This window comes from Eutrigla gurnardus, assembly GCF_963514095.1.
Source record: "Eutrigla gurnardus genome assembly, chromosome: 12".
In the NCBI taxonomy this organism is placed as follows: domain Eukaryota; kingdom Metazoa; phylum Chordata; class Actinopteri; order Perciformes; family Triglidae; genus Eutrigla; species Eutrigla gurnardus.
Genome location: NC_139926.1, coordinates 23,552,349 through 23,579,017, shown reverse-complemented (window position 1 = coordinate 23,579,017; position 26,669 = coordinate 23,552,349). Strand labels below are relative to the sequence as shown.

At 42.9% G+C, this 26,669-nt stretch overlaps 3 protein-coding genes across 3 annotated transcripts; 2 read left to right on the top strand and 1 right to left on the bottom strand.

Annotated features, from left to right (window-relative positions):
- Positions 1-52: 52 nt before the first annotated feature.
- On the bottom strand, positions 53-5,394 carry parp9 (poly(ADP-ribose) polymerase family member 9). The gene is made up of 7 exons (XM_084023613.1): positions 5,257-5,394; positions 3,052-3,947; positions 2,692-2,910; positions 2,017-2,232; positions 1,289-1,891; positions 988-1,150; positions 53-865 (listed from the first exon to the last, which is right to left on the bottom strand). Exons 2-7 carry the CDS (start codon positions 3,940-3,942, stop codon positions 582-584), a joined length of 2,376 nt encoding a protein of 791 aa, XP_083879739.1. The 5' UTR covers positions 3,943-3,947; positions 5,257-5,394; the 3' UTR covers positions 53-581.
- Positions 5,380-16,180, top strand: parp14rs1 (poly(ADP-ribose) polymerase family member 14-related sequence 1). Its single transcript, XM_084023609.1, has 17 exons — positions 5,380-5,688; positions 5,779-5,879; positions 6,284-6,314; positions 7,635-7,919; positions 8,693-8,917; positions 9,007-11,234; positions 11,354-11,584; positions 11,763-11,981; positions 12,144-12,222; positions 12,433-12,579; positions 12,757-12,819; positions 13,027-13,203; positions 13,368-13,586; positions 13,674-14,288; positions 14,450-14,586; positions 14,696-14,870; positions 15,393-16,180. The coding sequence occupies exons 1-17, from the start codon at positions 5,514-5,516 to the stop codon at positions 15,674-15,676; spliced, it is 5,391 nt and encodes a 1,796-aa protein (XP_083879735.1). The 5' UTR covers positions 5,380-5,513; the 3' UTR covers positions 15,677-16,180.
- Positions 16,181-17,035: 855 nt separating this feature from the next.
- esyt3 (extended synaptotagmin-like protein 3) lies at positions 17,036-25,858 on the top strand. The gene is made up of 23 exons (XM_084023612.1): positions 17,036-17,490; positions 18,566-18,607; positions 18,722-18,856; positions 19,402-19,478; positions 19,591-19,660; positions 19,750-19,839; positions 19,930-19,985; positions 20,075-20,195; positions 20,304-20,480; positions 20,666-20,748; positions 20,843-20,891; positions 21,041-21,130; positions 21,403-21,465; positions 21,553-21,612; positions 22,491-22,565; positions 22,651-22,737; positions 22,924-23,073; positions 23,224-23,543; positions 23,972-24,070; positions 24,484-24,615; positions 24,705-24,810; positions 25,010-25,059; positions 25,238-25,858. Exons 1-23 carry the CDS (start codon positions 17,173-17,175, stop codon positions 25,275-25,277), a joined length of 2,490 nt encoding a protein of 829 aa, XP_083879738.1. The 5' UTR covers positions 17,036-17,172; the 3' UTR covers positions 25,278-25,858.
- Positions 25,859-26,669: the final 811 nt, after the last annotated feature.

The following is a 26,669-nucleotide window of genomic DNA, read 5'->3' as shown; positions in this document are numbered from 1 at the left end:
TCCATATTTTCTGATGTGGTTTTGTGTTGAATTATAGATTCTTAAAACAAAGAAAATGATTCATATTTTTATTTATTCATGGTGCTTCGATTACAGTACAATCATTTGTAGCCAAAGCTTTTCGCCTGCTGTATGAGGGGTTGGTACACTTCCTCCAAACAAATCCTTTAAATGTCAGATTGCCAACACTGGTACAATATATATGGTTTTAATGATATCTGCATACAGCATGTGGTGCTTCAAATCAAATACCTCGTCTAGCATTAAAAGCTTTGCATAGTTGCTAAAGGTACATTTATAAAGTTGAATATTTTGATTGATATAGAAATCGCTGTGCTGCTATGTCAAACATGTTAATCACCCAAAACATAATGAAAAGAATATGAAACTCAAAACTAATGAGCTGATATTGTAATAATTATATGTGATCTCAAGAAGTAATGCAAACAGACTTCTTTCTTATCTAATCAACAACACACCCCATAACCCCACTATCGGCCATTTCCCCCTCGACCAGGAAGCATTCTCCTGTTTGTGCAGCAACACAACAACCCCAGAAGAACCAGTGAAGAAGTGGCTCTTCAGGACTTCTTACAGGTGATAATGTACGTGGGCAGAGCTTGATAGCCGCTAAATATGACGGAGACATCGGGTCCTCCGCTCACACTGTCGTAAATGACGCGTGGGTCGTTCCCCACAGCAGGAGGCAGAATGAGACCCGGTTTACCCGGAGTGGAGTTTCCTGTCAGCACCTCAGCCTCCACAAAGTACAGATACTCCTCCTTGTGCTCCTTCTGCACCTTCCACACATCCAAGGCCTTCTGCACTTCGCTAGCAAAGTAGATGCCCTCTCCATACTTTGGATCTGTATACAGAGGAACACGCAAAAAAAACAACTGTTGTTCAACATTTAATATCCTAGAAATCGTGGCCAGACAAAAATAGTTTGCATAATATCAAATGCTATTTGTAGATGTGTCGGCATACCATCGGGTGGTGCGTACTCCGAATGGAATCCAATATGGCTGACCATCCTGCAGAACTGTGCAGGTATGCGCTGAAGCATACTTCGAGGAGGAGTGGAGCAGCGAAGCTGGTCTTTCTTGAGGCAAAAGAGCATCTTCAGTGTAGAGTTCTCCACTCGGTCCACCTTAAAAATGAAATGTTTAACCGGTCAAGCGGTGGTTCCAAGTAAGACGCATTTGAAAACCAACCAATATGCACTTTGAAACGGCTCATCTGTGTCTCACGTGACATCGACATCAAGCATGTTGCATTTACACCGTACCTTCTGAATCCGCAGGCCCTGCTTTTCGAAGGTAGATAATCTGTCCAATAAATCTGGGCTTGGTTTGTCAACCATCGTTAGTGCAGAGGACACATTCTTGGTCATCGCGGCATGAATCATCATGGCGTCCTCTTCCTCCGAGGCAAACTCCATCTGGATGGTGCAGAGCATGGCCTCCACATGCAACGCGGCAACTACGACGTCTACGACCCAATCCCCGTTGACAATGATGCCCGCGCGACCGTTCTCAAAGACCTCCTCGATGTCGACGCCCCCTTTCATGAGGCGGGACAGCTGCAGGTGTTGCTGCTCGCCGAAGTGCTGGACGAAGTTGTTGTAGATGGTGACGGGGCCAGAAGATCTATAGAGGAGGTCACTGAGCCATCGTTCGGCCTCGCGGGTTGCTTCATTGGAGGCGCTCACCAGGCTGATCTGTGGCTTGGGAGCGTTGCCGCCATGAGAGTAATCTCTGTGCTCAAATGCTGGTGAAGAAGACATCGTTAGGCCCTCTGCTACAAATCTATTGTAGACCTGGTTGTCACCCTTTGTCGAGCTGGGACCAGATGCTTTTTTTTGGAGTTGTCCCATTTTCTCCTCGAAGGCCTAAAAAGAGAAGGTAAGTAATGTTTCCATTTTGGTTACATTTCCTTGAGTTGTGTTGAGTTGGAGCAACCGAACAACGCTGGCAATAGGAGTGTAATAACATGGCAGCACTTTTGGGATACAACCTTAAATGTGTCTTTGTCGGCAGGAAATATGACGAAATAGACTTCCATCTCCCGTGAGTACTTTTTGGCGAATTCGACCACGGCCTCCGACATGATCTGGGCAACTTGTTTTTTTCCGAACCCGAGGTTCCCGGTGCCGATGGCAGGAAAGGTGATCGACTTGTAGTTATCAGCGGCTGCCAACGATAAGCAAGCCAATACCGATTTAGAAAGAACCTGTAATGCAAGAATCAGAGGACAAAAAGATATAGAAATATTTACTTACTATCAGCTGTATTTAATGCTACTTTGAGCGTGTGCTCTCTTGATCAAGAAGACAAATCCTAACAAATTAACTCAATATGAAAATCTCATGTCACGATTATCCTGGCCAAAATCCCTGCGATTCCCAATTTACATTTTGTTAAAAAAAACTATTTTTCTTGAGTCACAGATAAGACATGTTTAGTGTTCGTCCTTTTCTTAGTGCGAAAACAATCAAATAACTTAAAAAAGATGATCAGAAATCATAAGATCTTCAATGTATGTTCATATCTTGTATTTTTTCAATCCTATATCGTCCCATCCCTAGCAACATATTTTATTTACGTTTCATTTATTTTCATATAAAGACTATGAACATCACATACAATCCCTTCACTTCAATGCCCCATAACAGTTAAACTCTCACTTTACCTGCTCCGCTCCTTTTTCCCCCTTTAAAGGGCAACAAGTATGATACACCTTTTTACACTTCAGGTTGTAGGGTTTTGTGGTGATGACATGTTTCCCTGAGAAAGGCACATGATTGATTTCCTCCTGCATTCTTCTACCAGCTGTCTGCAATAAAGCATGGGAGACCCGACCCAGGCTTAGGTCGCGATATGTGGATGTCGTGTTTACGATGACATCTGTCTGAGAGAAAACATAGTTGGGACATGAAAATGCAAATGTGCATATGAAGCCTGTATAACAATAACTGCATGCTGAGACCGGTAAATGTATCCAACTACAGAGCAGAGCTTCACTTAGTGAAGAGACATGTTGGATTCTTACTTGCTGTTCCTCAATGTTCCCCTTCTTCAGTGTCAGCTGGACACTTCCAAGCTGGACACTTCCAAGCTGGACACTTCCAAGCTGGACTGCAGGTGTTGAGGTTTTGGCATTGCCTTTGTCGTTGCTGCTGCTGGCTAACAACTTGTGGGCGGCCCTCTCCATTTCGCTGACTGTAGGGTCATCGTGGTTCACAAGGAAGATCTCTATGGGGAGATGTCCTGAAAACCAAGCACTTTCGTAGTAGCGCTTCACAGTCCTCACTATGGTGTTGGCACATTCTGGCAGGGGGTAGTTGAACAGACCAGAGCTTATAGCAGGAATGGCAACAGACTGCAGACGGTGCATCCTCACGCTGTCAAGAATGCTGTTGATGGCCTTCTCCAACAGCCGTTCAGCAACAGAAAGATCAGATTGAGAGGCACTTCTAGATAGGTCTGGGCCCACGGCATGAATAATCTTCTTGCATGGTAGGTTTCCAGCATCTAAGACGATTGCTTCTCCTGTTTTCAAGTCACCGTACCTGCTCACGTAATCGTCACTATCCCTTTGGATTTGTGGACCGCCGGCGATGGACAGAGCTCGAGCGAGGCCGCCATAATTCTGAAGACGTTCGTTAGCAGCATTCACAACCGCATCCGCTTGGAAAGTGGTGAGATCGGCCTTCCACACGGACACCTGAACGCCTCCGCCCAACGTAGCGGAAAACCTTTTCTCCTGGACGACGGCCGTGCTCCTCTGCGGCGCTGTGCTCGGGTCTCTCTCAAAATCCACGCCATGGAAGGTGGCCACACATCCGAACTTACTTTGGAGGACAGCACTCAGGGGAGAGCCACACTCTTTCACAATCTTAACCGAAGTCCCGTGAAGAGGAATATCTAATTTACAGGACATGGTTCCTAAACAGAGAGAACGGAAAAACTTTACAGTGTTTGTTTCATATATTTGATAGACAGTGAAAGACTGTGGCTTACAAGGCAAAAGGGAATTATTTGGTGTGTGTGTGTGTCTGTGTGTGTAAAGCCACCAAATAGTAACTGAACAAAAAGGAAATGGGAAAGTCGGTCAAACTGGAAGAACATCAAAGACTTCATTTCATAAATCAAAGTAATCGACTTGATTGTTGGTTAAATATAACAGTTATTCACAAAGCCATTTATCTCTCTATGGGATTACATCATCCCATACATGTTATTGATCCCCAAATACATGAAACTCATATTTGACCTTTTCTGTATAAAGATCAGTTATCCCCAGAACCAGGAATTCAATGGTGCACCATGAATAGTAACACAGGTTTGTGGATTTAGAATAATTTTAAATGTAAATATGTGACTTAATTCCATAGTACTGGCAGAGTTAGCAGAAAATATTATACTATGCGTTGGAAAATAACATAACAAATGCTTTACCACCACCAGCCTGCAGGGGACCCACATTAGTGTTATTCAATAGATTCAAATGCTGTTTTCCTTTGACTCCAGCAGAGGGAGGCAGAGATCAGTATGATTGTATCCCACTAAAAATAATTTAAAAAAATTAATGAGGCGAATAGAGTAATATGCTTATTTTACAGCTTGGCAACAAGAACGTTATTATGCTTTACTTTTTTAGGTAAAATGTAAAAATTTGGAAACTGCACAAAGACAAATCAAATCATCTCTTCAAAACTATGTTTTCTGAGTTTTCTGCAGTTGCACCTCATTTGGACTGCAATTAAAACTATTATATTTTATTCCTGCATTAGCACACTGACTAAACTACGTTTAACAGATGTGTATCAGACGTCTGACGTTTAAATGTGGGTTGAAAAGTGAAGGTTTGGTAGACGTCTAGACTTTAAGTAGGTTCACACCAAACCACCAACAAGTTTAGGTGTGTACTGTAAGTGCAGGTGTGTGCAGTGCTTTAATTAAACATCATAATAATTTGTTTCTGCATTTGGAATGATTTTAAAATGTGGTTAATAAATAATGAATATGAGTCTATATGAGAGCTAAAGCACTATTTAAGGTGTTCGAGTGCCTTTAGTAGTTAGAATCAGGTTAATTTAACTTAAGTATTTGAATTATCCAAACATCTAAGCAAGACGCCATTTTTGTTTATCTCGATTTTTTTTTTATTATAACGAATAGCTTTGCTGCCTCAGTATTACGTGTATGACGACGCTACAATGTAGCGTTGTGCTGCGATAATCACGATACTCACCCGACGTTACCGAGGAAACGCAGACACGGGTCAACTTTTAGGTTTAATGTGACGTTTCTTCCACACGAACCGAACCCGACGAGAAGCCCGTTGTTCTGTCCGCGGCTGCAGCGTCGACTCTGACTGGGCGACGACGTCGAAAACACAAAAAACCGTTTGCGTTTCATTTCCTGAGAAACAAAAGTGAAAGTAAAGCAGAGCGAGAGAGACAGACCGACGGGGAGGGAGACGGGAGATTGTGTGTGTTGTTGCTGACGATGGCGGACGCGTACTCTCACGCTCTGGTCGCCGAGCTCGACGATTGCAACGTCAAAAAACTCAAAAACAAACTGGTGAAATACTTTCAAAGTAAGAAATCCAGCGGCGGGGAGTGTGAGGTGGATTACGAGGACGGCAGCGGCAAAGCGGTGGTGCGCTTCCGCCGAGAGGAGGGTGAGTGACGCCAGGGAAACTAGACCCTTACTTTTCTCTTTTGCTGTTGTTTATTCGGGGTGGTTGAATGTTTTTTACTTCTTCTTTCAGACCAGCAGCGTGTTCTGGGGAAAAGGGTGCACCAGATTAATCTGGGTCAGAGCGTGTTGAAGGTGACGGTTCGCTTACCCGGAGATGAGACGACAAAGAAGGTCAGTATGTTAAATGTTCAATGTTAAATATGTTTAAAAATCACCTAAAAGGAGATTGTTTTTGAGGCTCTGCGTACTTAATGTGTCATAATATTAATATTAATTATTATGGGCGTTACAGGGCCATATATGGTCATGGAAAAACCCGCCTTAGTCCTGCCCTCCTTTAGAATAGAAATAATATTCTTCATCGTGTGGGATCATTGGGAAACCTCTTCTCAGACTAATGGGAAGTTTATCAGTGTCAGATAAGATATACATGTGTTGATTTACACCCTTCTCACTCACTTCCTGCTGTGTGGATATTATAGAGAGGAGAGAAACGCTCGGGAAGCTTTGTTGTGTGCCTGGTGATGTCAAAGTGATTGAGATTATGGGCATTTTTTCTCTTCTATTCCACACAGGAAGCTCCAGCTGTTAAAGTGGAGGAGACGTGTAAGTACGCATACAAATCAGATATTATAGCTGAAGAACAAACAAAAGGCTTCTGCCAGGTAAAGCAGGGATGATGATGTTAAAATAAGACCCAAAACACTTCCATTTTAGAGGATTTTCCAACTGAACTGATAGAAAGCCGAGTGTGCATCACTTTCTAATGTCCCCTGGAAACAAGTTTCCTTTGTGAGACATGAAATCACGTCCAATATAATAGCTTGTGTTTGTAACTGAGTGGCTCAGATTATTATTATAGGTGTCAAATTACATTATGGGAAGGGGCAGTAAAGGAAAAGGAAAACGTTGTTCTTCCCTTTCACTTTCTATTTGACCGTCAGGTTACTTCAGGCGTCTTTGAGCAAATGGAAAATTTAAAACCTATGTATTATTATTACATGGAGAGAGGGGAGTGCCACGGAGCACCGGTGTGTGTCGGAGTACAGAAAGTGGAGCTTGGTCATGGCCAAATAATTAACTGATAACAACCATGTGAATGAGACTTAGACAAAATAACAAAAACAAAAAAAAACGAACCAAGCGATGTTTAATTACGAGCCCTTTTAGTTGATGATGTGCAACTGTGCCAAAAGATTACGTTGCATCCTGCATTTGAATGCAGAACCTATTGATATAGATGATGTAAACTAGACAGAAAAATAAAAACAATAGAGCCCAGTAGAGTGTGACTTGTTCTAAGCCACAATGAAGGCCCTTCCCTCACTTCCTCCAGGTGTTCACGGCTCCGACTAGCAAATGGGCTATAAAGACATGCAAAATCACAAGTTACTATGCTTTCATTTTCAAGATGAAAGATTATTTTCACACACACAGTAGAAACATAGTTCACACTGAGAAATGGCTTTTTTATTTTGTAGTTTCCCTTCACAAAGTGACCTCAAATAGAAAATAAAATAAAAAATAATAAAAATAATATACTAAAACCTAAAGGTAGAAACATATGAAAAATAACAAAATACAAAATATTCTGAATCTGTGCAGTTCAGCAGCCGTTTTGTATAGGCCCTGAGAACATATGGATATAGTGCAAATATGAAGATATGGAACATTTGATAACTTTACAGCCTGGTTTAGGACCAGAAATGAGATGCAGGCAACAACTATGTGTTATCAAGGATGCAAGATTATAAATTCAAGATGGTCACAGGAGGGAAGTAGGAGGGGGCTGTAAAATGAATCTTAACTAACCTAAGCACTTCAAACACGTGGAAACAAACAAGGTGGCTGTTATTTAGTGTTAAAAGATCTCACTTTATAAAGAAATGTGTGTTCAGCCACTAAACCTTCATGCCTCACCGACAGCGGACGCCGCTGTGGTCAAGAAGCACTCGGGCAACGACGATCACACACCTGCAGTCAAAGTTCAGACCGGGGCGAAAGTTCCAGAAGACGAGACAGCAGACGGAGAGGCCGGCTCCACTTCTGCTGTTTTGGGGAATATTCCAGAGACTTTAAGCCAGGAGTTTTTGGAGATGCTCGTGGAGAATATTAATAAGGACCCCAACTCTCCGTCTGCAACCCAGGTCTTCACAATGCAAGCCATTCCTGACATTTCCTCCGTTGTGGTGACTTTCCAGAGTGGAAAAGGTACTCATCTAGTTTGTGTGTGTGCGTGTGTGTGTGGTAATAGCTCCCAAATCTCAATTTATGCAGAGGTTTTCCTTTGACAAACAATCAATAAGAGATGCAACGGTATTATATCCAGTAATAATCATTCAGAAACAACAATCCAGCTGCTGCTGCTGCTGCTGCAAAAAAAAAAACTTTTTGCCGAATAAAATTTGTACGAGAAAACATATTTATGACAAACATCAACAGATGGCATTGGTAATATGATATGACCATTGCATTACACAAGTAGTGAGAAATTACTGTATTCCTGCCTTTTTCCACCCACTAACAAGCAGCACAGGTGTTCTCCTCCTGAATGCTAGTAGTATAACATTCCTGCTGCACATACAAACAATATGCTGATTGACAATGCACTGAACCTGACAAACGTCTGTACTTCTTATTAATGCATATATTTTTTTAAGTCATTGGCAGAGGAAAGTTCAGCAGGGTGCTTGCCCAAACAGGCCTGTTTTAAGATCTGCCACCAGTGGATATGAGATATGACATCCAAATGTCCATGTTTGCATACAGACAATAACTTAACACCAATCTCATTCTGCAGGGAAACTTTTCCAATCAATCACTGACAATCACATATGCGTTTTTAACTTATTAACCGTATATTGATCTCTTCCAGTGGGGATTGATTAAGAAAGCACAAAGAGATGTTTTTCGTTTGTGTTTATTTTGTGAAAGTGCTATTGCCTAACGACCAGAATTTTTTTTTTTTAATCACAATCTCACAGAAAACGCTGATTTCATTGCAAGATGCCCCCAAAACAGGACGTTCACGAAGAAGGGACTATCAGTCAGGCCTCTTGAGGTCACAGAGCAAGTCGTAATTGAAGAAATACATGATTTTAGTGAAGATATCCTCCAGCTTTATTTTGAGAACGCAGGTGGGGACGTGGAAAATGTTGTGGTGAATGCAGAAGAACAATCCGCCACCATCACCTTTAAAGACCACAAAGGTATCAGATTGACACCTTTTATATATATTTTTTTATGAATTCTAGATAATTTGACAATGTAATATGTGATTGTATGTTTTCCCCCATAGCTGTTCAGAAAATCATGAAGAGGAAGCATCACATCAAGCAGAAAGAGATCAGAGTCTATCCTTTTTATAACTCTTTGGGCACAGCCCTCTATGGCAAAGATAAGCCTTCACTAAAACTCCCTGCTGCTGTCATTGAGCCCATTGACGACGCCATCTGGAGATACCTCAATGATGTCCAATCAGCAGCAGAGACCATTCGTAGTCAACTGGAAAACAACTTCTGCAACGTAAACCTTGACCGATCTTCTGCATGCTTGAGACCCGTACCTTCACTCCTACGAGAAAAGGATGCTAAAGTCATCGTCAAACAGTGGCGGGATACTGTGAAGGCAGCCTTTGCAGAAGCTCTGTCAAAATACAAATCTCTGAAGCTTCAGCCGGAGTCCGAGGTGTGGGAAGAATCTGAAGAGAAGATCAGAGAGACACTCTTGAATGAGGATGTGCTCTTGGTGCCGAACAAAGCCAGTGGTGTCTTATCAGTAGCTGGTCCTGTGGAGGACATCAACAGACTAGAGCCAGCTCTTTGTGGAGTTGTAAGCAAGATTGCCAAAAGGGTGCAGAGGGAGAAACTGAGCGTGACCCAAGAGATCAAAGTGTCGCCGTCCATTTTCCACATCCTGTCTCAAGATGGTCTTCAGGTCAAGCTTCTAAATGTCTACCCAGAACTACAAATTTCATTTAGGAAAGAGACTGCAGATTTGAGAGTAACTGGCTTCAGGGATGAGATTTTGGCAGCAAGCAAAGTCATATATGATTCGATGCTTGTGTTAAAACGACAGAATTTAGAAGTGGATAACTATCTGTTTGACTTGTTGAAGGATGAACAACAAGAGGAGCTTACAAATGCTCTCCTCACATCCAATGGTGTAAATGCGGTGTTTGAGATCAGCGCACACAGGGTTCAGCTCCTCGCCACTTCCGACAAAGACCTGAAAGATGCCGAAGACCATCTGGGGAGGCTGCTAACATCTCAATACATTGATGTTGAAGACAGCGGTGTCCTGGAGAAGCCAGAGTGGCGGGAGCTGGTCAGTCAATTGGAGAATGCCAACAATGAGTCATGCAAAAGAATTCGAATCCACACCACTGGTGAGCAAATTGTGGTTTCTGGCCACAACGATAGTGTCATAAGAGTTGGCGATAAACTTGATGACTTCTTAACGCAGAATGCTCAAGTTGAAGAAACCGTTGTGGTCAAGCCCAACATCATCGTTGAATACATCGAAAAAGTTGACGCATCTTCATTGGAACAAGTGGAGAACAAAGTGGTGGTGTCTTTCAGAAAGGAGGCCATCTGTCTTAGTGGTTCTAGGGTTGATGTTGCAGAGTGCAAGGCCTTGGTGGACAACCTGGTCTCTTCGGTATTCCTTGAGATTTTAAAGCTCTCCATACCTGGAGTGAAGAAGTTATTCAAGGACAAAGCAGCTATGTATACCTCCTCACTCTTGAATGACACCCGCTGCCTGGTCCAGCTGGTCGATGAGACTCATGGTGCACAGGACGACTTTGCCCAGAGACAAGGACCTAAGCCTGTGTATCAGCTTCAGACAGCTGATGGAGTGGAAATAGCTGTTTGCAAGGCAGATATGTGCAGCTACCCAGTGCAAGCGCTTGTCAATGCTTCTAACCAAGTCTTGAAACATGACGGAGGTCTTTCAGCAGCTATTCTCAAAGCTGCCGGCCCCCAGCTTCAGGACGAATGTGACAAACTGATTGAGAAGAGTGGACAGCTCAAGCCTGGAGAATGTGTCGTAACTGGTGCGGGGGGCAAGCTTTGCTGCAAAAAAGTCATCCATGCAGTGGGACCCAATTTCGACTCAGCTAAACTCCAGAAGTCTCTGGCGCTGTTGAAAAGAGCTGTTAAAGGAAGCTTAGAACTCGCCGAGAAGCACGGCTGTGTCTCGGTGGCTCTGCCTGCCATTAGCAGGAACCTGGGCTTTCCTCTCAATTTGTGTGCGACCACCATCACCAAAGCCGTGAAAGAACACTGTGACTACAACTATGACAACAACACCCTGAGGAAGATCCATCTGGTGAACAACGACGACATCGCTGTTCAGGCTATGGAGGCGGCTGTCAGAGAGGAATTTGGAAATCACGGCGTCGGCCTGTCTCAGCAAACCCTCCCTACCAAGACCACCAATTCTGACCCAAACTGCTTGGCTCAAGTGCAGACCAAAGAGGGATTGGGCATCACTCTCACTAAAGGAAACATCCAAAATGCCACGGTAATTTCTCCTTTTATTATTATTATTATTATTATTATTAAAACCAAAAATTGGTTAAAGAGTAAATGTGTGTAAAATGAAGAGCATCCAGCGGATGACACTCTGATTCACGTTCTTAGACCGAGGTGACCGTCAATTCCGTGTCTGAAGACCTTGCATTGAACAAAGGAGTCATTTCAAATGCCATCTTGGGCGAAGCTGGATCCAGACTTCAGGACTTGGTAAATGACATTCAAACCAGTGCAAATACCGGTGAGGTCATCGTTACTGACGGCTGCAAGCTGAAGAGCAAACAAGTCTTTCATGCAGTTGCGCCTCATTGGGACAACGGACAAGGCACAGCTGAGAAGGTAAAGTGCATCTTGTACATTATTGGTTAAATGGCTTCTCTGATCTGATTTTGATGATCTGATCTGAGAACTGAGGAATATACCTCAGATCTACTGCTTTAAGTTATTGTCCGCTCTGTTTATCTTAGTTGCAGAGGCTGGTAAGTAGGTGCAACAGCGTTTATGCTTTGTCTTCCAGATCTTAAGTGGCATTTTCAAGGATTGCTTGGGCAAGGCAGAGGACAGCGGTCTGACCTCCATATCCTTCCCTGCCATTGGCACGGGAAACCTGGGTTTTCCAAAAGACCTTGCAGCATCACTGATGTTGGATCAAATATTGGCGTTCAGCAGCAAACAACCAAAGCAGTTGAAGAAGGTCGTGATCATCCTTTACTCACAGGATGCCCCAACTATCAAGGTAAGGAAAGAAAACAAGCTGTAAAGTACAATGAAAAAATAAATTCCTTGTGCTTTTAGTCCTTGTTGAGTTGGTTACTGTTTTTTAACAGCAACTGTGGTTTAATACTGTGATTCTTCTGTTTTGCTGTGATATATACCATCTCTGTCATTCTGTCTATAGGCTTATAGTGATGAATTCATTAAGAGGTTCCCAAGCGCCTCAGCAGGTCTGGGGCCCATAGTTAACCAAGGAAGTACAGGTAGGCAATACAGTTGCAACGTTTTAATGTTCAAGGAACAAATGCAATGCTGCATTTTAGAAATTAAGGATTAAAAAAACAGCCGTCCAAACAAACATTATGGAATGATGGTGAAGACCCGATTGGTCATAATTTATATCTTAACAAAAAGCTTTACTTAACGGGCTTTCGTACCGCTGTTTATTCTCTGTTCTTGTCTACTGCCTGAAGGTCCCTTCTCTAAAGTCGTCTCCAGCTCAGGAATGCATGAGACCAAAATGGGATCTGTGGTCATACAGGCGGTCTCAGGAGACATAACCAAGGAGACCTGTGATGTAATCGTCAACTCCTCCAATGAACAATTCACTCTCAAGTCGGGTAAATGATTGCCAGAACTGGAACGTCTGAAAAATGCAAAAATAATTATAATTTTTAGATTTAATGTGAATATATGCATTTAGCTAGATACCTATTAGGCAAAATATTTGACACGTGAATGTCACAGAGTCATATCCTCTGATTTATGGTATTTGTTTTTATCTTTCTCTCTTCTAGGAGTATCAAAGGCCATTCTGGAGGCAGCTGGTCAGGCTGTTGAAGATGAATGCCAAAACCTTGGTAGGGAAACATTTACACAAATTGATACCAAATACATGTAACAATTGTCTTGCTTGGCCCTGTAATCACATGGATAAAGAGTCAATCATTAAGCCAATTTTGTAATCATAACTCATATGGTCTACACACACAGAGAGAGAGAGAGAGAGAGAGAGATGGTTGTCAAGGTTTAAAGGGCATTCAACTTCATTCTTTCTACACCTTTAGGTGCCAAGGCCAATGCAGGCATTATACTAACCCAACCTGGCAACCTCAAGTGCAAGAAGCTCCTTCACATAGTTGGAAAGACTGACCCGATCAAAATCAACAAAGTTGTGAAAGATGCACTCCAGATGTGTGTGACAAACGCATTCACCTCCGTCTCGTTTCCTGCCATCGGCACAGGTGAGATTTGTAGGATGTGAAGTCTTCAAATGTATCCTCCAGCCCATTTCGGTTGAGGTGTGACTATAAAATGGAGGAAATTCAGAAATGAAAGCTTATTTTTTTTAAGATGTTGCACACTTGTAGCAAAAGTGTGTAATTTATGTTGTATCATTTTTTTTTAGGTCAAGGGAATGTCAAGGCAAAGCAGGTGGCGGACGCCATGTTGGATGCAGTGATTGATGTGTTGAGCCAAAACACCGCCGGTCCCCTGAAGACAGTTCGCATAGTTATTTTCCAGGCACCCATGCTGAAGGACTTCTACAACAGCATGCATGACAGGGAAGTCACTGATCCGAAAGATAAAGGAGGGTTCTGGGGAAACATCGGCTCCAAAATCAAATGTAAATACAACACATTTCTGTGTTCATATTCCTGAATCCATGATGAAGTTTTAATGTGAAATTCTAATGTAGGTCTTGTTCTTTCAGTATTATTTAACAGCGGAAGTGGTGACAAGCCACAGGGAGATGATAATTTTGTCATTGAACCACTGAAAGTCGACGCCGTTTCCTTCCATATCTGCGGTGGGTCACAGGCTAGAGTAGACTTGGCCAAACAGCAGCTCAACAACCTGATATCCCTAGAGCAACACAACATCACCATCCCAGACAACTCCATCCTGGGTTTTGCCGATGCAGACCACAAGCGCATCATTGACATCCAGAAGACCCTCGACGTGACGATAAGGACCGAGAGCAAGGACGCCAACGCCGCGTTCACCATCGAGGGGCTCAGCAAGGACGTGCTCAAAGCCAGCAATGAAATCCACAAGATGCTGAGGTCGGTGAGGGATCAGGAGGAGCTGAAGAAGAAAGAGGAGCAGGCGGGCACTGTGGCGGACTGGCAGTACCAGCAGCAGGGACTCCAGTTTCAGAGTGTTGATGCCACGACCAACTTCGAGCTTGAGCAAGCGTTGGAAAAGAAGCTGCCAAATGTTAAAGTTAGAATCCTGGGTCAGGACTACACAGTCAATATGCCAAAGGGACCTGCCACTGGTAGCCAGGGACAAATCCTACAGATAAAACGCATTGACAAACTAAAAGGTACAATTTTCTTCTTAGAGAAGTATACATACATGTGCATATATGTACAGAATCGTTATTTTTCGTTCTCTGGTCACGGTCACAGATTCCGTATACCAAAAAATATGAATGTATTGTTGAGGCCAGGAATGATAAAAAAGGAAATTGTTTTATGCCACTAGATGAAGAGACGCCTGAGCACTGGGATGCAATGCCGGCCAACACCTCCACCCTGGTCGTCCTTATTCAGGCTGGGACACCAGAGCACACTGAAGTCCTGAACCTGTTCCAGGCCACGTGCAATAAAACAGTCATTAAGGTAGACTACATTTAAAATGGTCTCTATGTAACGGTTAATGTCTCATCTGCCACATCTTGTTGATGACTCAAATCAAACACTCCAAAATGTACTTTCCCCTCCTCCTCAGATCGAGAGGATCCAGAACCCTATCTTGTGGAAGAGCGTGCAGATCAAGAAGCGTGACATGGAGCAGAGAAACAAGCACCAGAACAACGAGAGACGCCTCTTCCACGGCACCTGCCACACCACCGTGGCCACCATCAACGAACTCGGCTTCAACAGGAGTTACGCGGGGATGAACGGTGAGCAAAGTCCAAAATATGGGGCATTTTGTCAGGCACTTCCACAATGTGGATCGGAAACAGTTGGTGCAATTTCAACACGTTCACTATTAGCAAACTGCGTAGGAGAAGGGGCGGGGCTTCAGGGCTCTGCGTCTCACTTTTGCTGTTGGAAGGTTACAACCATCGTGACTTCCTGCAGCATTTCTTAGGCCATGGGCTAAAAAAACGGCCCACTTTGAGAGACCCCCCCCCCCCCAACAGACAATACTGCAGGGATGACGTACCGTAGTAAGCCAAACCCGGAAGTTAGCATCGCAGAAAATAAGCTCCAAAAGTGTATCATCCACGTTTTATCCAGCAAAATGATCTACAAAATTGAACTCCACTTTGGTCCTACTGTATCTCAGTTTAACCTAAGTGGATGTTCTTAAGTGGAAGTGCACTTATATTCTGAATGTTAACTTTGAAAAAAAACAAGTAACGTGACACAATTATAGCAAGTATGTCACAGATTAACTTAATGTCTTTCTGCATTTTCAGCTGCTTGTTATGGCAACGGCACATACTTTGCTGTCAAGGCTAGTTACTCAGCACAACCCACCTACTCCAAGCCCAACCAAAAGGGCGAGGCCTGCATGTACCTCTGTCGGGTGCTGACGGGGGACTTCACCAAAGGACAACGGAACATGATCATACCGCCGGCCAAGGGCGCCATCTCCGTTCAGAAGTACGACAGCGTCGTGGACAACGTGGCCACGCCCAGCATGTTTGTTGTCTTCCACGACAGCCAGGCTTGTCCTGAATATTTGATCACATTCAAGTGACACAGCTCCACAAAACCGATGCTGCCTTACATTTGATTCTGCCTTACAAAATTACAAAGTGTTTTGCTCCGAATCACCAGCTGATTCGTGTATTTGCTTTTCTAAAGATTTTTTAATTTAATGTTCCAGTTAGTGCAATCATATAATAAGTCTTTTCTTGGTTTACAAGCAAACTGCAAATGATCACAAAGGTCAGATATTTAGGTTTTTATAATCAGATCCATGTGCCTTGAATATATCTCTATTGTACTACAGTAATAATTAAAATTGAAGGATGTAAAGAATGCGAGAGGGTTGTTGAAACATGTTTATGGGATTATTGTAAACTCTTTGTTGTTGACGGCGAATTATGGGAAGCACCAGCTCTGCTCTAGGAGATCACGGGATGATAAACGGCTGTGTGCATGTGTAGTTCAGGTTCACTTTTGGTTTGGAAAGGAGAACTGAAAGGTAACTGCTGTTCCACTAAACAAGCCTGCACTAATAAAAGTTAATACGAGCACACTCATGTGTTGATTGCTTTCTGTATACTCGATGCAAAGTTAATTCTATTTTTCCAGCTTTTAAAGCAGCATACATAGTAAAATGTGTCGTTTTTTTAATATATAGAATATAGCAAATCCTGTTTATTTTGCCATTACACAATGGAGCCATTTCTTCATTTGGAGAAGATTTCCAAAAATTCAGCAAATGACCAAACACTAATAAAGCCCTCAGTTTAAATCTCTAAAGGTATTTTAGTCCTAATCTAAACAATGGTTTTGATTTTTGTTAACACGGACACTTTAATTTATCACTTTTTCAACTTCAGGGCAATAAGAAGCTTCCTTTGTAATACATTTACATTTAGGGCATTTAGCCCTAATATAATACACAATATAATATATATATTTTTTTCTCTAAACTGAGGATAAATAAAGTATCAAAACAAATTTGCAATAACAAAAAAAAATTGTTTCCTTATATAACTTATAGTGCTATATTTTGCAACGATGAAGTCTCTGGCTCCACCTGCTGGTGTTACTGGTCCATTTTCCCTCACAAGTCACAAACACAATAGTCATAAACAACCGCAGACGTCCACAAAATAAAAATATAATTTATATATATATATATACATACACACACACACACACACACACACACACACACACACACACACACACACACACACAATGTAAGTTTAAAAACATATAAGCAACCTTTCAGACAATGTTGCTTTTTGTTTTTAGGGTGGAATTCTTTTTTTGTGAGTGCGCGCATTCCCCACCCATGGGTGCAGCAGGTGTGTCTACCTGTTTTTTTTTTTTTTTTTTAAGTTTCAAACACGGAAGTTTTGGGACGCATTTTTTTGTTTTTTTTGTTACCACTGTGGATTGTGCTCCAGGTTGGCGTCTCCGTTTCGTTATCGGTTGGGAAGCAGCGCGACAGTGAACCGGAACGCGCAAAAAAACAGTAACTAAAGCGTTGTGGAGGACTTGAGGAACCGGGTTCCGATGGAGGCAGCGGGGCTCGGGGAGAGCCCGTCGATCAGCGGCAGCGCGGAGAAGCTCAACTCCTCCGCCGTCAATCGCATCCTCATCGAGCTGCTGGCGTACTTCGGCCGGGTCGTGTTCTTCTGCTACCCCGTGTACCTGACGGGCTACCTGGGCCTCAGCGTCAGCTGGGTGCTGCTCTGCATGCTGATGGTCACCTGGTGGAGGAAGAACCGCCAGTGGAAGGACGCCCGGATCGGAACCGCCATCGACTTTCTGGATAATGAAGGACACGTTGTCAAGAAGGAGCTGGAGAGTGCTTTACAAATGGCATCGTGGGTGTGTGTGTGTGTTTTTCGGCTGTTTTAACGGGGCTATAGGTCTGCTCAAGGGCACTTCGGCAACCAGGCAGCAAAGGGATTCAACTCGGACCAGGCTTTGGAGAACGGGTCTGGGTGGAGCTGGATCAGGGCCAAATAATGTAAACAGAAAATTCAGGTTTTGATGCTGAAAAAATACAGCAGTGTATTAAAACAAAAAAAACAACAACCTTAAAACGTGTAGTAAATTATAATTATATATATATTATAATTTGGATTCAGTTTTTTTTTACTAAATTATTTTAAATGTCTTCACTTTCATATAAAAAAAATTATAGTTTTCAGATTTAGATTTTTTTTTTTTTTTACTGAATCCAAATTTAACCTGGACTTTTTTTACTACACTACATTTTTTTTTTTTTTTAGTTTCAATGCATTGTTGTATTAATTTTTTTAAATTCTAGATCAAAACTTGACCTTTCAGTTTAAAATGTTTTGCCCAAACTATATAAAAACTATTGGCTCTGATTTACCTCCATATCGGTCTGACCTTTTACATGTGACTGATTTTGACTGCGGTTCAAACAAACAACAAAGTGTGCAGCCAATTATGTAAAGCAAGTCCCATACTGTAGTCACATTACCTGTTACCATGACTACACTACTCTATTTGCCCGGGGCTGTTTACTGGATATCCTTGGGTTAAGCCAGCCGAATGTGCCGTTGTTCTGCCGGAGGTTTACCCGTCTCCTCATTTGGTTGAACCACGCCCGCCAAACAGTGACTCATGGGAACCGAGACAGTGAGAGGGTTTCTTCCAACGGCAGAACAATGTTATGTGTTAGAGCAGAGCTCACTTATCTTTGTGTGGGATGACTATGCTATACGATATTCATACTATTTTGTATACTCAGGAATGTTGTCATATGTGTAGGATGAGTTGCCTCTTTTTTAATTTGACTTATTTTATGTTGACTCATTTTACCCATAAGCCACTTTAGGATTTGCATGAAGGATACTTAACAATTATTGACACAATTATGGTTAATCACCACAAATATTTAAAATGTAAAATTTGTTTCTCCCCCCCAAAGGTTCACTTTCCTGATGTGGAGAAAGTCGAATGGGTTAACAAGGTAGAGTCACTGACTTTGAAGTATTCCCTCTGTTTGGAAGTGAATCAGTGAGTGCTGTGTGATGAAGGCGTGGTTCGGAGGCGACTTCACTATGTTTCTGCTGTGCGTGTCCAGGTGTTGGAGCAGGCCTGGCCTTTCTTCGGGATGTACATGGAGAAGCTCCTCAAGGAAAACATCCAGCCGGCCGTCAGGCTCTCCAGCAGCGCGCTCAAAACCTTCACTTTCACCAAGGTCCACTTTGGACACATAGTGAGTTTGCATTTGTCAATCCGTTTATTAAAGTGGAGCTGATGAACGGCACATCTCTAATGACTGGAAAGATCACAAAAAGAAACAAAGCTGCAGATTGATGGATGTCATGATATTATTGGTTGAAATTGGTCGGTAGAGCTCGCATCGTTTTTTTGTCTTCCAGGAAGACACAAATATTGGATTTTGATGGAAAAAATAATATGATTTTTTTTCTGCACATATTGTATGTATGTAAATATGTGCACAATATGACCAGAGATATGATTTTAAAGGGTATTCTCAATTTGTCCTCTGATCAATATCATCTGATGTACATATACAGGTACTTGTGTTTTCATCTTTATTTATATCGCAATATCGTGATACGTATCGTATCGTGACCAAAGTATCGTGATACGTATCGTATCGTGAGGTTCTTGCCAATACTCACCCCTAAGCTCAACTTTAAAGTTAAAAACCTCTTTAATATGAGTGTGTTATATATTATATTATATTATATTATATTATATGATAGTGTGTATATGTCTTTTCCCTGATTCCAGCCTCTCAGGATCACTGGAATGAAAGTGTACACCCATGAAGTGGATCACAGGGAGGTGATCCTGGACCTGAATATAAGGTTGGTCCGTCTTATCATTTGGAGTTGCTTTTTGGTTCCAAGTCCAGAGTTAGCGCTGAACAATGTGTTTGCGGGGCGTGTACGTTATTTCAACATCACTGTTCATTTGCAGCTACGAAGGTGACGTGGACATCGACGCCGATGTGCAGACGGCAATCACAGCCGGCGTCAAAGGACTTAAAGTATCTCATTTTTCTGTGTCCTCTGCATTCCCTGCATCATCATCATCATCAGCATCATCACATGTTAAACACTGTTCTGACTCTTCCAGCTCCAGGGGATGATGAGGGTCATTTTGGAGCCGCTCATTGGTCAAGCCCCGCTGGTGGGAGGAGTCACCTTTTTTTTCCTTCGCCGCCCTGTGAGTGACATTTTCACGACCTCGCTGTCAACTTAGCTGTGTGATTATCCAAGTTTAAACTTTTTTTTTTGTTCTTTTTTTTTTCTCCAGACCTTAAAAATCAACTGGACCGGCATGACCAACCTGTTGGACAGCCCGGCCTTCAGGTGAGATCCTGGCTGGGGTTTCAATGTTCACGTTAACGTCTTGTTGTGTACTTGAGTCAGCTCTCTGGTCTCATCCGTCCCCTTTCCAGCTCGCTGTCCGAGGACACCATCATGGACATCATCGCCTCGCTCATGGTGTTGCCCAACCGCATGTGCGTGCCCCTCATAGACCAGGTCAAAGTGGACCAGATGAGGTTCCCACTACCTCGAGTATGTAAGATATACATTCCTCTAAGGGTTTTTTTTTTTTTCTCTATCCAGGTGAGGATTTCTTTCTTGTGTTGTGAGTTTGAATGCGTCCCTTTGTCTGCTCCTCAGGGTGTGGTGAGGGTCCACCTGCTGGGGGCCAGAGACCTGGTGGCGAAGGACACCTACATGTTGGGTTTGGTGAAAGGCAAATCAGACCCCTATGCAACACTCAGAGTGGGCAACAGAAACTTCAAAAGCAAGACCGTCAAAGAGAACTTGGACCCCACGTGGAACGAAGTGTACGAGGTAATCATGCCTGAACCCTCAGCATTAACAACAGTACTTCCCTCAGTTCTGCAGTACAAAGAAATCATGCAAACGCTGTCTGTGGTGTAACTGGAATTAAGGACGCTGAACTGGGGCACGGCTCGAAATACCGACTCAAAGACATGTCACTAATAACGTCCGCCTTTCCTTTCATCTGCGTGCAGTTTGTCGTCCACGAAGCCCCGGGGCAAGAGCTGGAGGTGGAGCTGTACGACGAGGACACGGATAAAGACGACCTGCTTGGAACGTAAGATACTACCTAATAGCACCACAAACACATCAAAATATATCGGTTTTAAATGGCATCTCTGTAAAGTTCTAATGTTTCATTATCACCTCAGATTTAACCTCGATTTGGGAGAAGTGAAGAGGGAGATAGAAATGGATCAGGTGAGCTTTTATTTAATATTTTACGGTCTTGAAGGACATTACAGTGTACTGTTATTTTAAATGATATCTCATTTAAAGCTGCAGCCTTGTTGAGAATGGAACGTTTATATGCTTAAGCATTTCTTCCCCCTATTTATTTGCTGTTGTAGTGGTTTCCTCTGGAAGGGGTCCCGAATGGAGAAGTTCATCTCATGCTCCAGTGGTTTTCCCTGAAGACCGACCCCAGCCTGCTGAGGGAGGTAGCCTCATCGCTGCTTTCATTTCCTCCAACCCGACTTTCATTAACATTTAGGTTTTCCTAATGTGAGGGTTCACCCCCCAACATCCCTGCATCCATCACCGATCACGGCTTATCACATCGCTTGACATTGTGCGAAGGCAGGGTTCCCCTAGTCAACCATCCACACTCACTTTGGCTACAAATAAAATAGTTCCTACGTGACACGGCAGTTTCTTGCGTGTATTTGAAGCCTTCAATCGACCGTGTAAATCACATATTTCTCTCTTCCAGACTACAGACGGCTTCGCTTGCGCTATGCTTGCAGTGTACCTGGACAATGCCTCCAATCTACCAGTAAGTGGCTTCTACTCAGGGCTGTTGTAGACGACGCAGCATGGAGGGGGGAAACGTGCTGATGTGTGTTCTCTTGTTTGTCTGCAGAAAAACCACAATGAGATCACCGAGCATCAGAAACACGGGAAGCACTCAAAGGATGCTCAGGTAAGGAGGCGGAGCTTCTGTGAAATATTAAGGTGTACTTGATTTGGCATGGGGACGTTAATCCGAGGCTGTTTGGTATGCGGAGGCCCGACTCCCTCTTCCTCTTCCAAACCTGTTCACACAAAGCTGTTATCACTGGACATTCCCCACAGGGTGGGACAGAGAAGCAGTCCTGCACACATTAGCTTTTTAAATCAGCCATTTAATAAACTTTAAAACCATAAAAAATTAAGATTATTACTTTTCTGCCTCCTTATGTTTATCCTGTGAAAGGTTCAATCAGGCAGCTCCTCTTTCACTTTCTGCCCTACTATTTGATTGTGTCTTGATGTGAGACAGAAGCCTCCGTCAGATCAGATGTTGTCTGATAGCGCTCCGGGTGTACAGGTCTCTGTGCGTAGCCGGTATTTCCTGTTCGTCTGGGGCATGCCTGTCATTTTATGTGGGTGTGTTATTATCAGCTGGTGTTCATGTTGCTTGATTTCTTCCTTTTAACCCGAGGCTTGTTCAGGGCGAGTTTCCCAGCATAGAGAAATGTGTCGGTAACTACGTTGCTGTGGGGACTTTGTTGAGCAAATTAAACCTTCGCTGCATGTACTGGATTTTAAGATTTCTACACAGGAAAGGTGTGGTTCAAAGGGGTTCATGGGGGCAATGTTATAAACCCTATCTGATCACTAAGGCACTTATAATCAAGTTGCCATTGCCTCTGAATGCCCTCTGCTGGTCATTGTTTGAAAATACAGTTTTCAACCCTGAATTCTCTCCTTCTGAATTTACTCTGCAAATGTATTTTTAATGAGTCATGTGGGAATAAAACACTGAAAGTTTGTATAAAGTTAAGATATCAAAAAACAAACAAAAAACTTTGTTTTCAGCTCACAAAAAGAAGAACCGCCTGCCCGAACTGCTTAGTGGAATTTTCCGTCGATGATGACGTTCAGAAAAGCAAGGTAGGGCTCTCACTTCACCGCCTTTTTCATTTTGTGTTTCAGCACCGTGCTAAGGCGGATTCATCACTGTCTTCTCTTCCCACAGGTTGCATACGCTTCTAAAGACCCGGTGTGGGAGGAGGGCTTCACCTTCTTTGTGCACAATGTCAGCACTCAGCAGCTCATGGTTCAGGTTTGTCATTTAATGGTGCACAAACACAGAACATGTTCCTGTTTTGAAACTGTGTCGCTGCACACTGGTCAGACCCTCAACATTTGCATATTTGAAAAACTGGACCTCTTTCCAAATATCCTCAGGATGTCTAAACCCTGTTCCACTTCCTAGATCGTAGTTTGATTCCCGTTGTTGTGGTCTCAGGTCAAAGTGCACGAGAAGAAGACTCAGCTCGGCGTTCTCAACTTGCCCCTGAATCGTCTCCTCAACACCTCCGACATGACCCTGGACCAGCGCTTCCCCCTGGAGCGCTCCGGAGCCAACAGCCACATCAAGCTGAAGGCCACACTCAGGGTGGGTACGCAGCGTTGGCAAGCACACACACACACACACACACACACACACACACACACACACACACACACACACACACACACACACACACACACACACAGCATGTATATTGTGTCACTGACATTAGCCATGTCCTCGATCCCTCACTAGATTCTTACTGTGGAGAAGCCTCCACCCAAAGTTGTCCTCAGCCCTCCTCCACAAGACGAACAGCAGAGCCCAGAGGCTAACCAACGAGGCAACGGCCCCGTGTCCCCCCCCTCCAACGGGGCACTCCCCCCCGACGGCGTCGCCGCTGCCCAAGGCACAACGGCGGCGTGGGTGGCCCAAAACCAGAACGGCTCCGATGGAACATGGCGGCGGCCTTCTTCCCAGTCAACCATGCAGCGGTACGACTCCCGCAGCCTGCTGTCGGAGAACTCCATCGCCTCGTCCCGTTTAGACCTTTCGGACGGGGCCTCGTATCCAGAGTGAGTCCGAAAGTTTGGTTCTGCATCAAGGTGTCTTTTTCAAGCTTTCTTTTTATTCCAGAGTATTACATACATTAATGATAGTTAGTTTTATTTCCTTGCTGTTGATTACAAGGAATGAAAAAGCAGTACATTTAAAGCGTACAACGTAAAAGAACAACATTCCTCCAATACTGCTCTTTTGTTTTTCCTCCTTTAGACATCCAAAAATATATTCATAAACACTTAAGTGTGTAACATAAAGTAAATAAACGGATATCCCATCTAAATGGATACTTATATATAATAATATAATAATAAAACAATAAAAAATACAAAATAAAACACTGGAGGGGAGGGGATAAGAAGCTTTCTACAGGTGTGATGAACTAGACTGTTTGGATTACAAGAGTTGAAGTGACATTTACAGATATGTTCTGTCACTTCAGGGCCATCCGGAAACATCAGGGTTCGTTTGGGGAGATCCAGCTGACCGTTCGCTACGCCACCCTGAGGAACAAACTCATCGTCATAGTGAACTCCTGCAGGTACGGCAGAGAAATCATCACAACTCTGATCACATATGGATTCATTTGCTCAGCTCTGAAAACATTGCAGATCTCTGAGGAGTTTCTGTGTGGTTACATAAAAATACTTAAAAAGGTCAATTGTTAAAACTCAGCATTTTTTTTTTTTTTTCTTTTTTTTAGATTTAGTTTTATTGTCCATTTTCAAACATAAAGGACAACAAACAATCGGACCACCACACACCCATAAAAACATAAAAATAGAAATAAATGTAAACAAATTAATAATAATAATGAAATTAAATAAAAATAGGAAATAAACAAAAAAAAACCGATACAGACCATATAAAACCCTACAAGGCAGCATTTCCTTGGTTTCCTCGGCGACCGAATCCAACAGCTGTGCTAACACATTGTGTGTCCGTCGCCTGCAGGAACTTATTCCGCTTCAGTGAGAACGGGACAGACTCTTACGTCCGCCTGTATTTCCTCCCCGACCAATCCTGGATCCACCGCAAGAGGACACACGTCAGGAAGAGGACGGTCAATCCCGTCTTCGATCACAAGTAAACACACTCGTCCTACACATCTCAACGAGGTGAAGGGAGCAATCGTTCTATTCCTCATAAACTTATTGTTTTCTCTTCCATCACAGGATTGAATACGACGTGTCACTGCATGAAGCGCAAAGCAGGAAGTTGGACGTGGCGGTGAAAAACGGCAAAATGTTCCACTCGCGGGAGAGAAAGGACATCGGCATGGTGGGTAACGCTACTTTGTCATAGTTCTCAGATCATTTTTATTTAAGTGTTTGTTGTTGTTCTGCTCAGTTAGGCAGGAGAGGACTTCCTACTAGACTTCTCTGTTATGGTTTACTGCTTTTATTTCCACTGTATTGAAGAACAAATGTCACTACTCAGTCTGGATGACTGAACTTTAACCTTCCCCTCCTGTCCACAGGTGATGATAGATCTTTCACAGCTGGATATAGTCAAAGGCATCACAGAATGGTACTTTTTTTTACTTTTCCATAATTTGGGTGATTGAAGAAGCAGTCCCTCGTACCACCACTGTGGCTATTTTCTGGTTGATAATTAATCTATAGAAATGCATGTGCGGGGTAAACAAATGTCTTCCTTCATTCAAGTATAATTGATGTGAATATTCCACTTCTCTTTCCCTCTTAAGGTACGAGCTCACACTGCCTGGCCTGAAGAAATACAGCTAGCGGGTACAACTTCTGTTTCCTGTTTTAAGAGCAGCTCCTCAGCCACTGCACGGCCAAATGTAGGCCTGGAGCGGCATCTTCCTTTGTCTTGGTTAACATCCTGGACCAGAGTTGTTTTCCTAATGCAGCGGACTCACAGGCACATATGATACTATTCCACTTGGAATAAAGTGTTGAAGTGGATCGTGTCCCGCTTACAGATTCCCTCCATGATATAACAAAAATATTCACTTCTAAATGTTCTTTAAACATGCTTTGGTGTCCCGGATAACGCTAGCATAAGCACTGTATCATTTTATGATCCAATTTATTGTAGCTTATTTTGGGGGTTGATGAGCAGAAACCACATGCTTAATAACAATGCCATCATATGTAAAAAAAAAAAAAAAAGAATTGGTATTTATACTCTTATTGAAGATCATTTTATTTCATTTGGATATTTTTTTGTGGTTTTTGAGTTGATCTGAGCCAAATATATCCTTTTGTATTTTTCTGTAAATATTTGTATTGATAGTTTTTATGTACTATTTTATAGAAGGGGGAAATAAATGAAAAGGCAAGTTTGATTTGTTGCAGCCGTCCAGGAGAGTCGTTGCATGTTGTGGAAGGGTAACGAGCTTTAATAAACTCTCCATATTTGCAGCTGGAAGAAGCCAAACACTGGAGTTCAGAAATATATTCCTTTCAAGGAGACCTTGACCACCGGGGGAGTGAATCCATCTTTCAAACCTAACCCTCAGATGTACCACCTGGATATCAGACGATCCTCACTTTCCCATTAGTTATACTATCGTATAGACAGCCACAGACTTGTAGTCAATAGGTCACAATACGTTGGGTCTAATGCACTTGTGCTGCTGCGAATATACTTGGTGATTTTCTTGAGCGTCTGCCTCCATTTCCTTCCTCGGCGTGTGCTCACTGCTCCGAGTCTGACCTCCTCGTCTACTGAGGAGAATGTAAAAGCTCTGTAATCACCCAGATCACCTGCAGCTGCATCAATCAGCTGACACTCCTCCTCCACACACCTCTCTCTCTGCTCATTTACATTTTTGGTTGAGAAGCTTAACAAAGCTATTTACAGTAGTAGGCTATACATTTAGTTCACCAAGGCAACACACAGCTAATCCTTCTCAACAGACAGCTCAGGAAATACTCAAAATCTTAGTTAATATTAACTCAGAACTTCACTTATTGTAAAATTTCCATACAGCAAATGATTTGAGACCTCATACCCATCTGCATTTTATATGGGCTCCTTCACAAGATTCACCTCAAACATCTCTGTTTGTAGTCCAGAGAATTACTGGATTACTCGAGTATCGATGCTGAAACACTATATCATGCAACACTATGGAGTTCTTCTCTCAATGTTCCCCTCTGGCAGATATG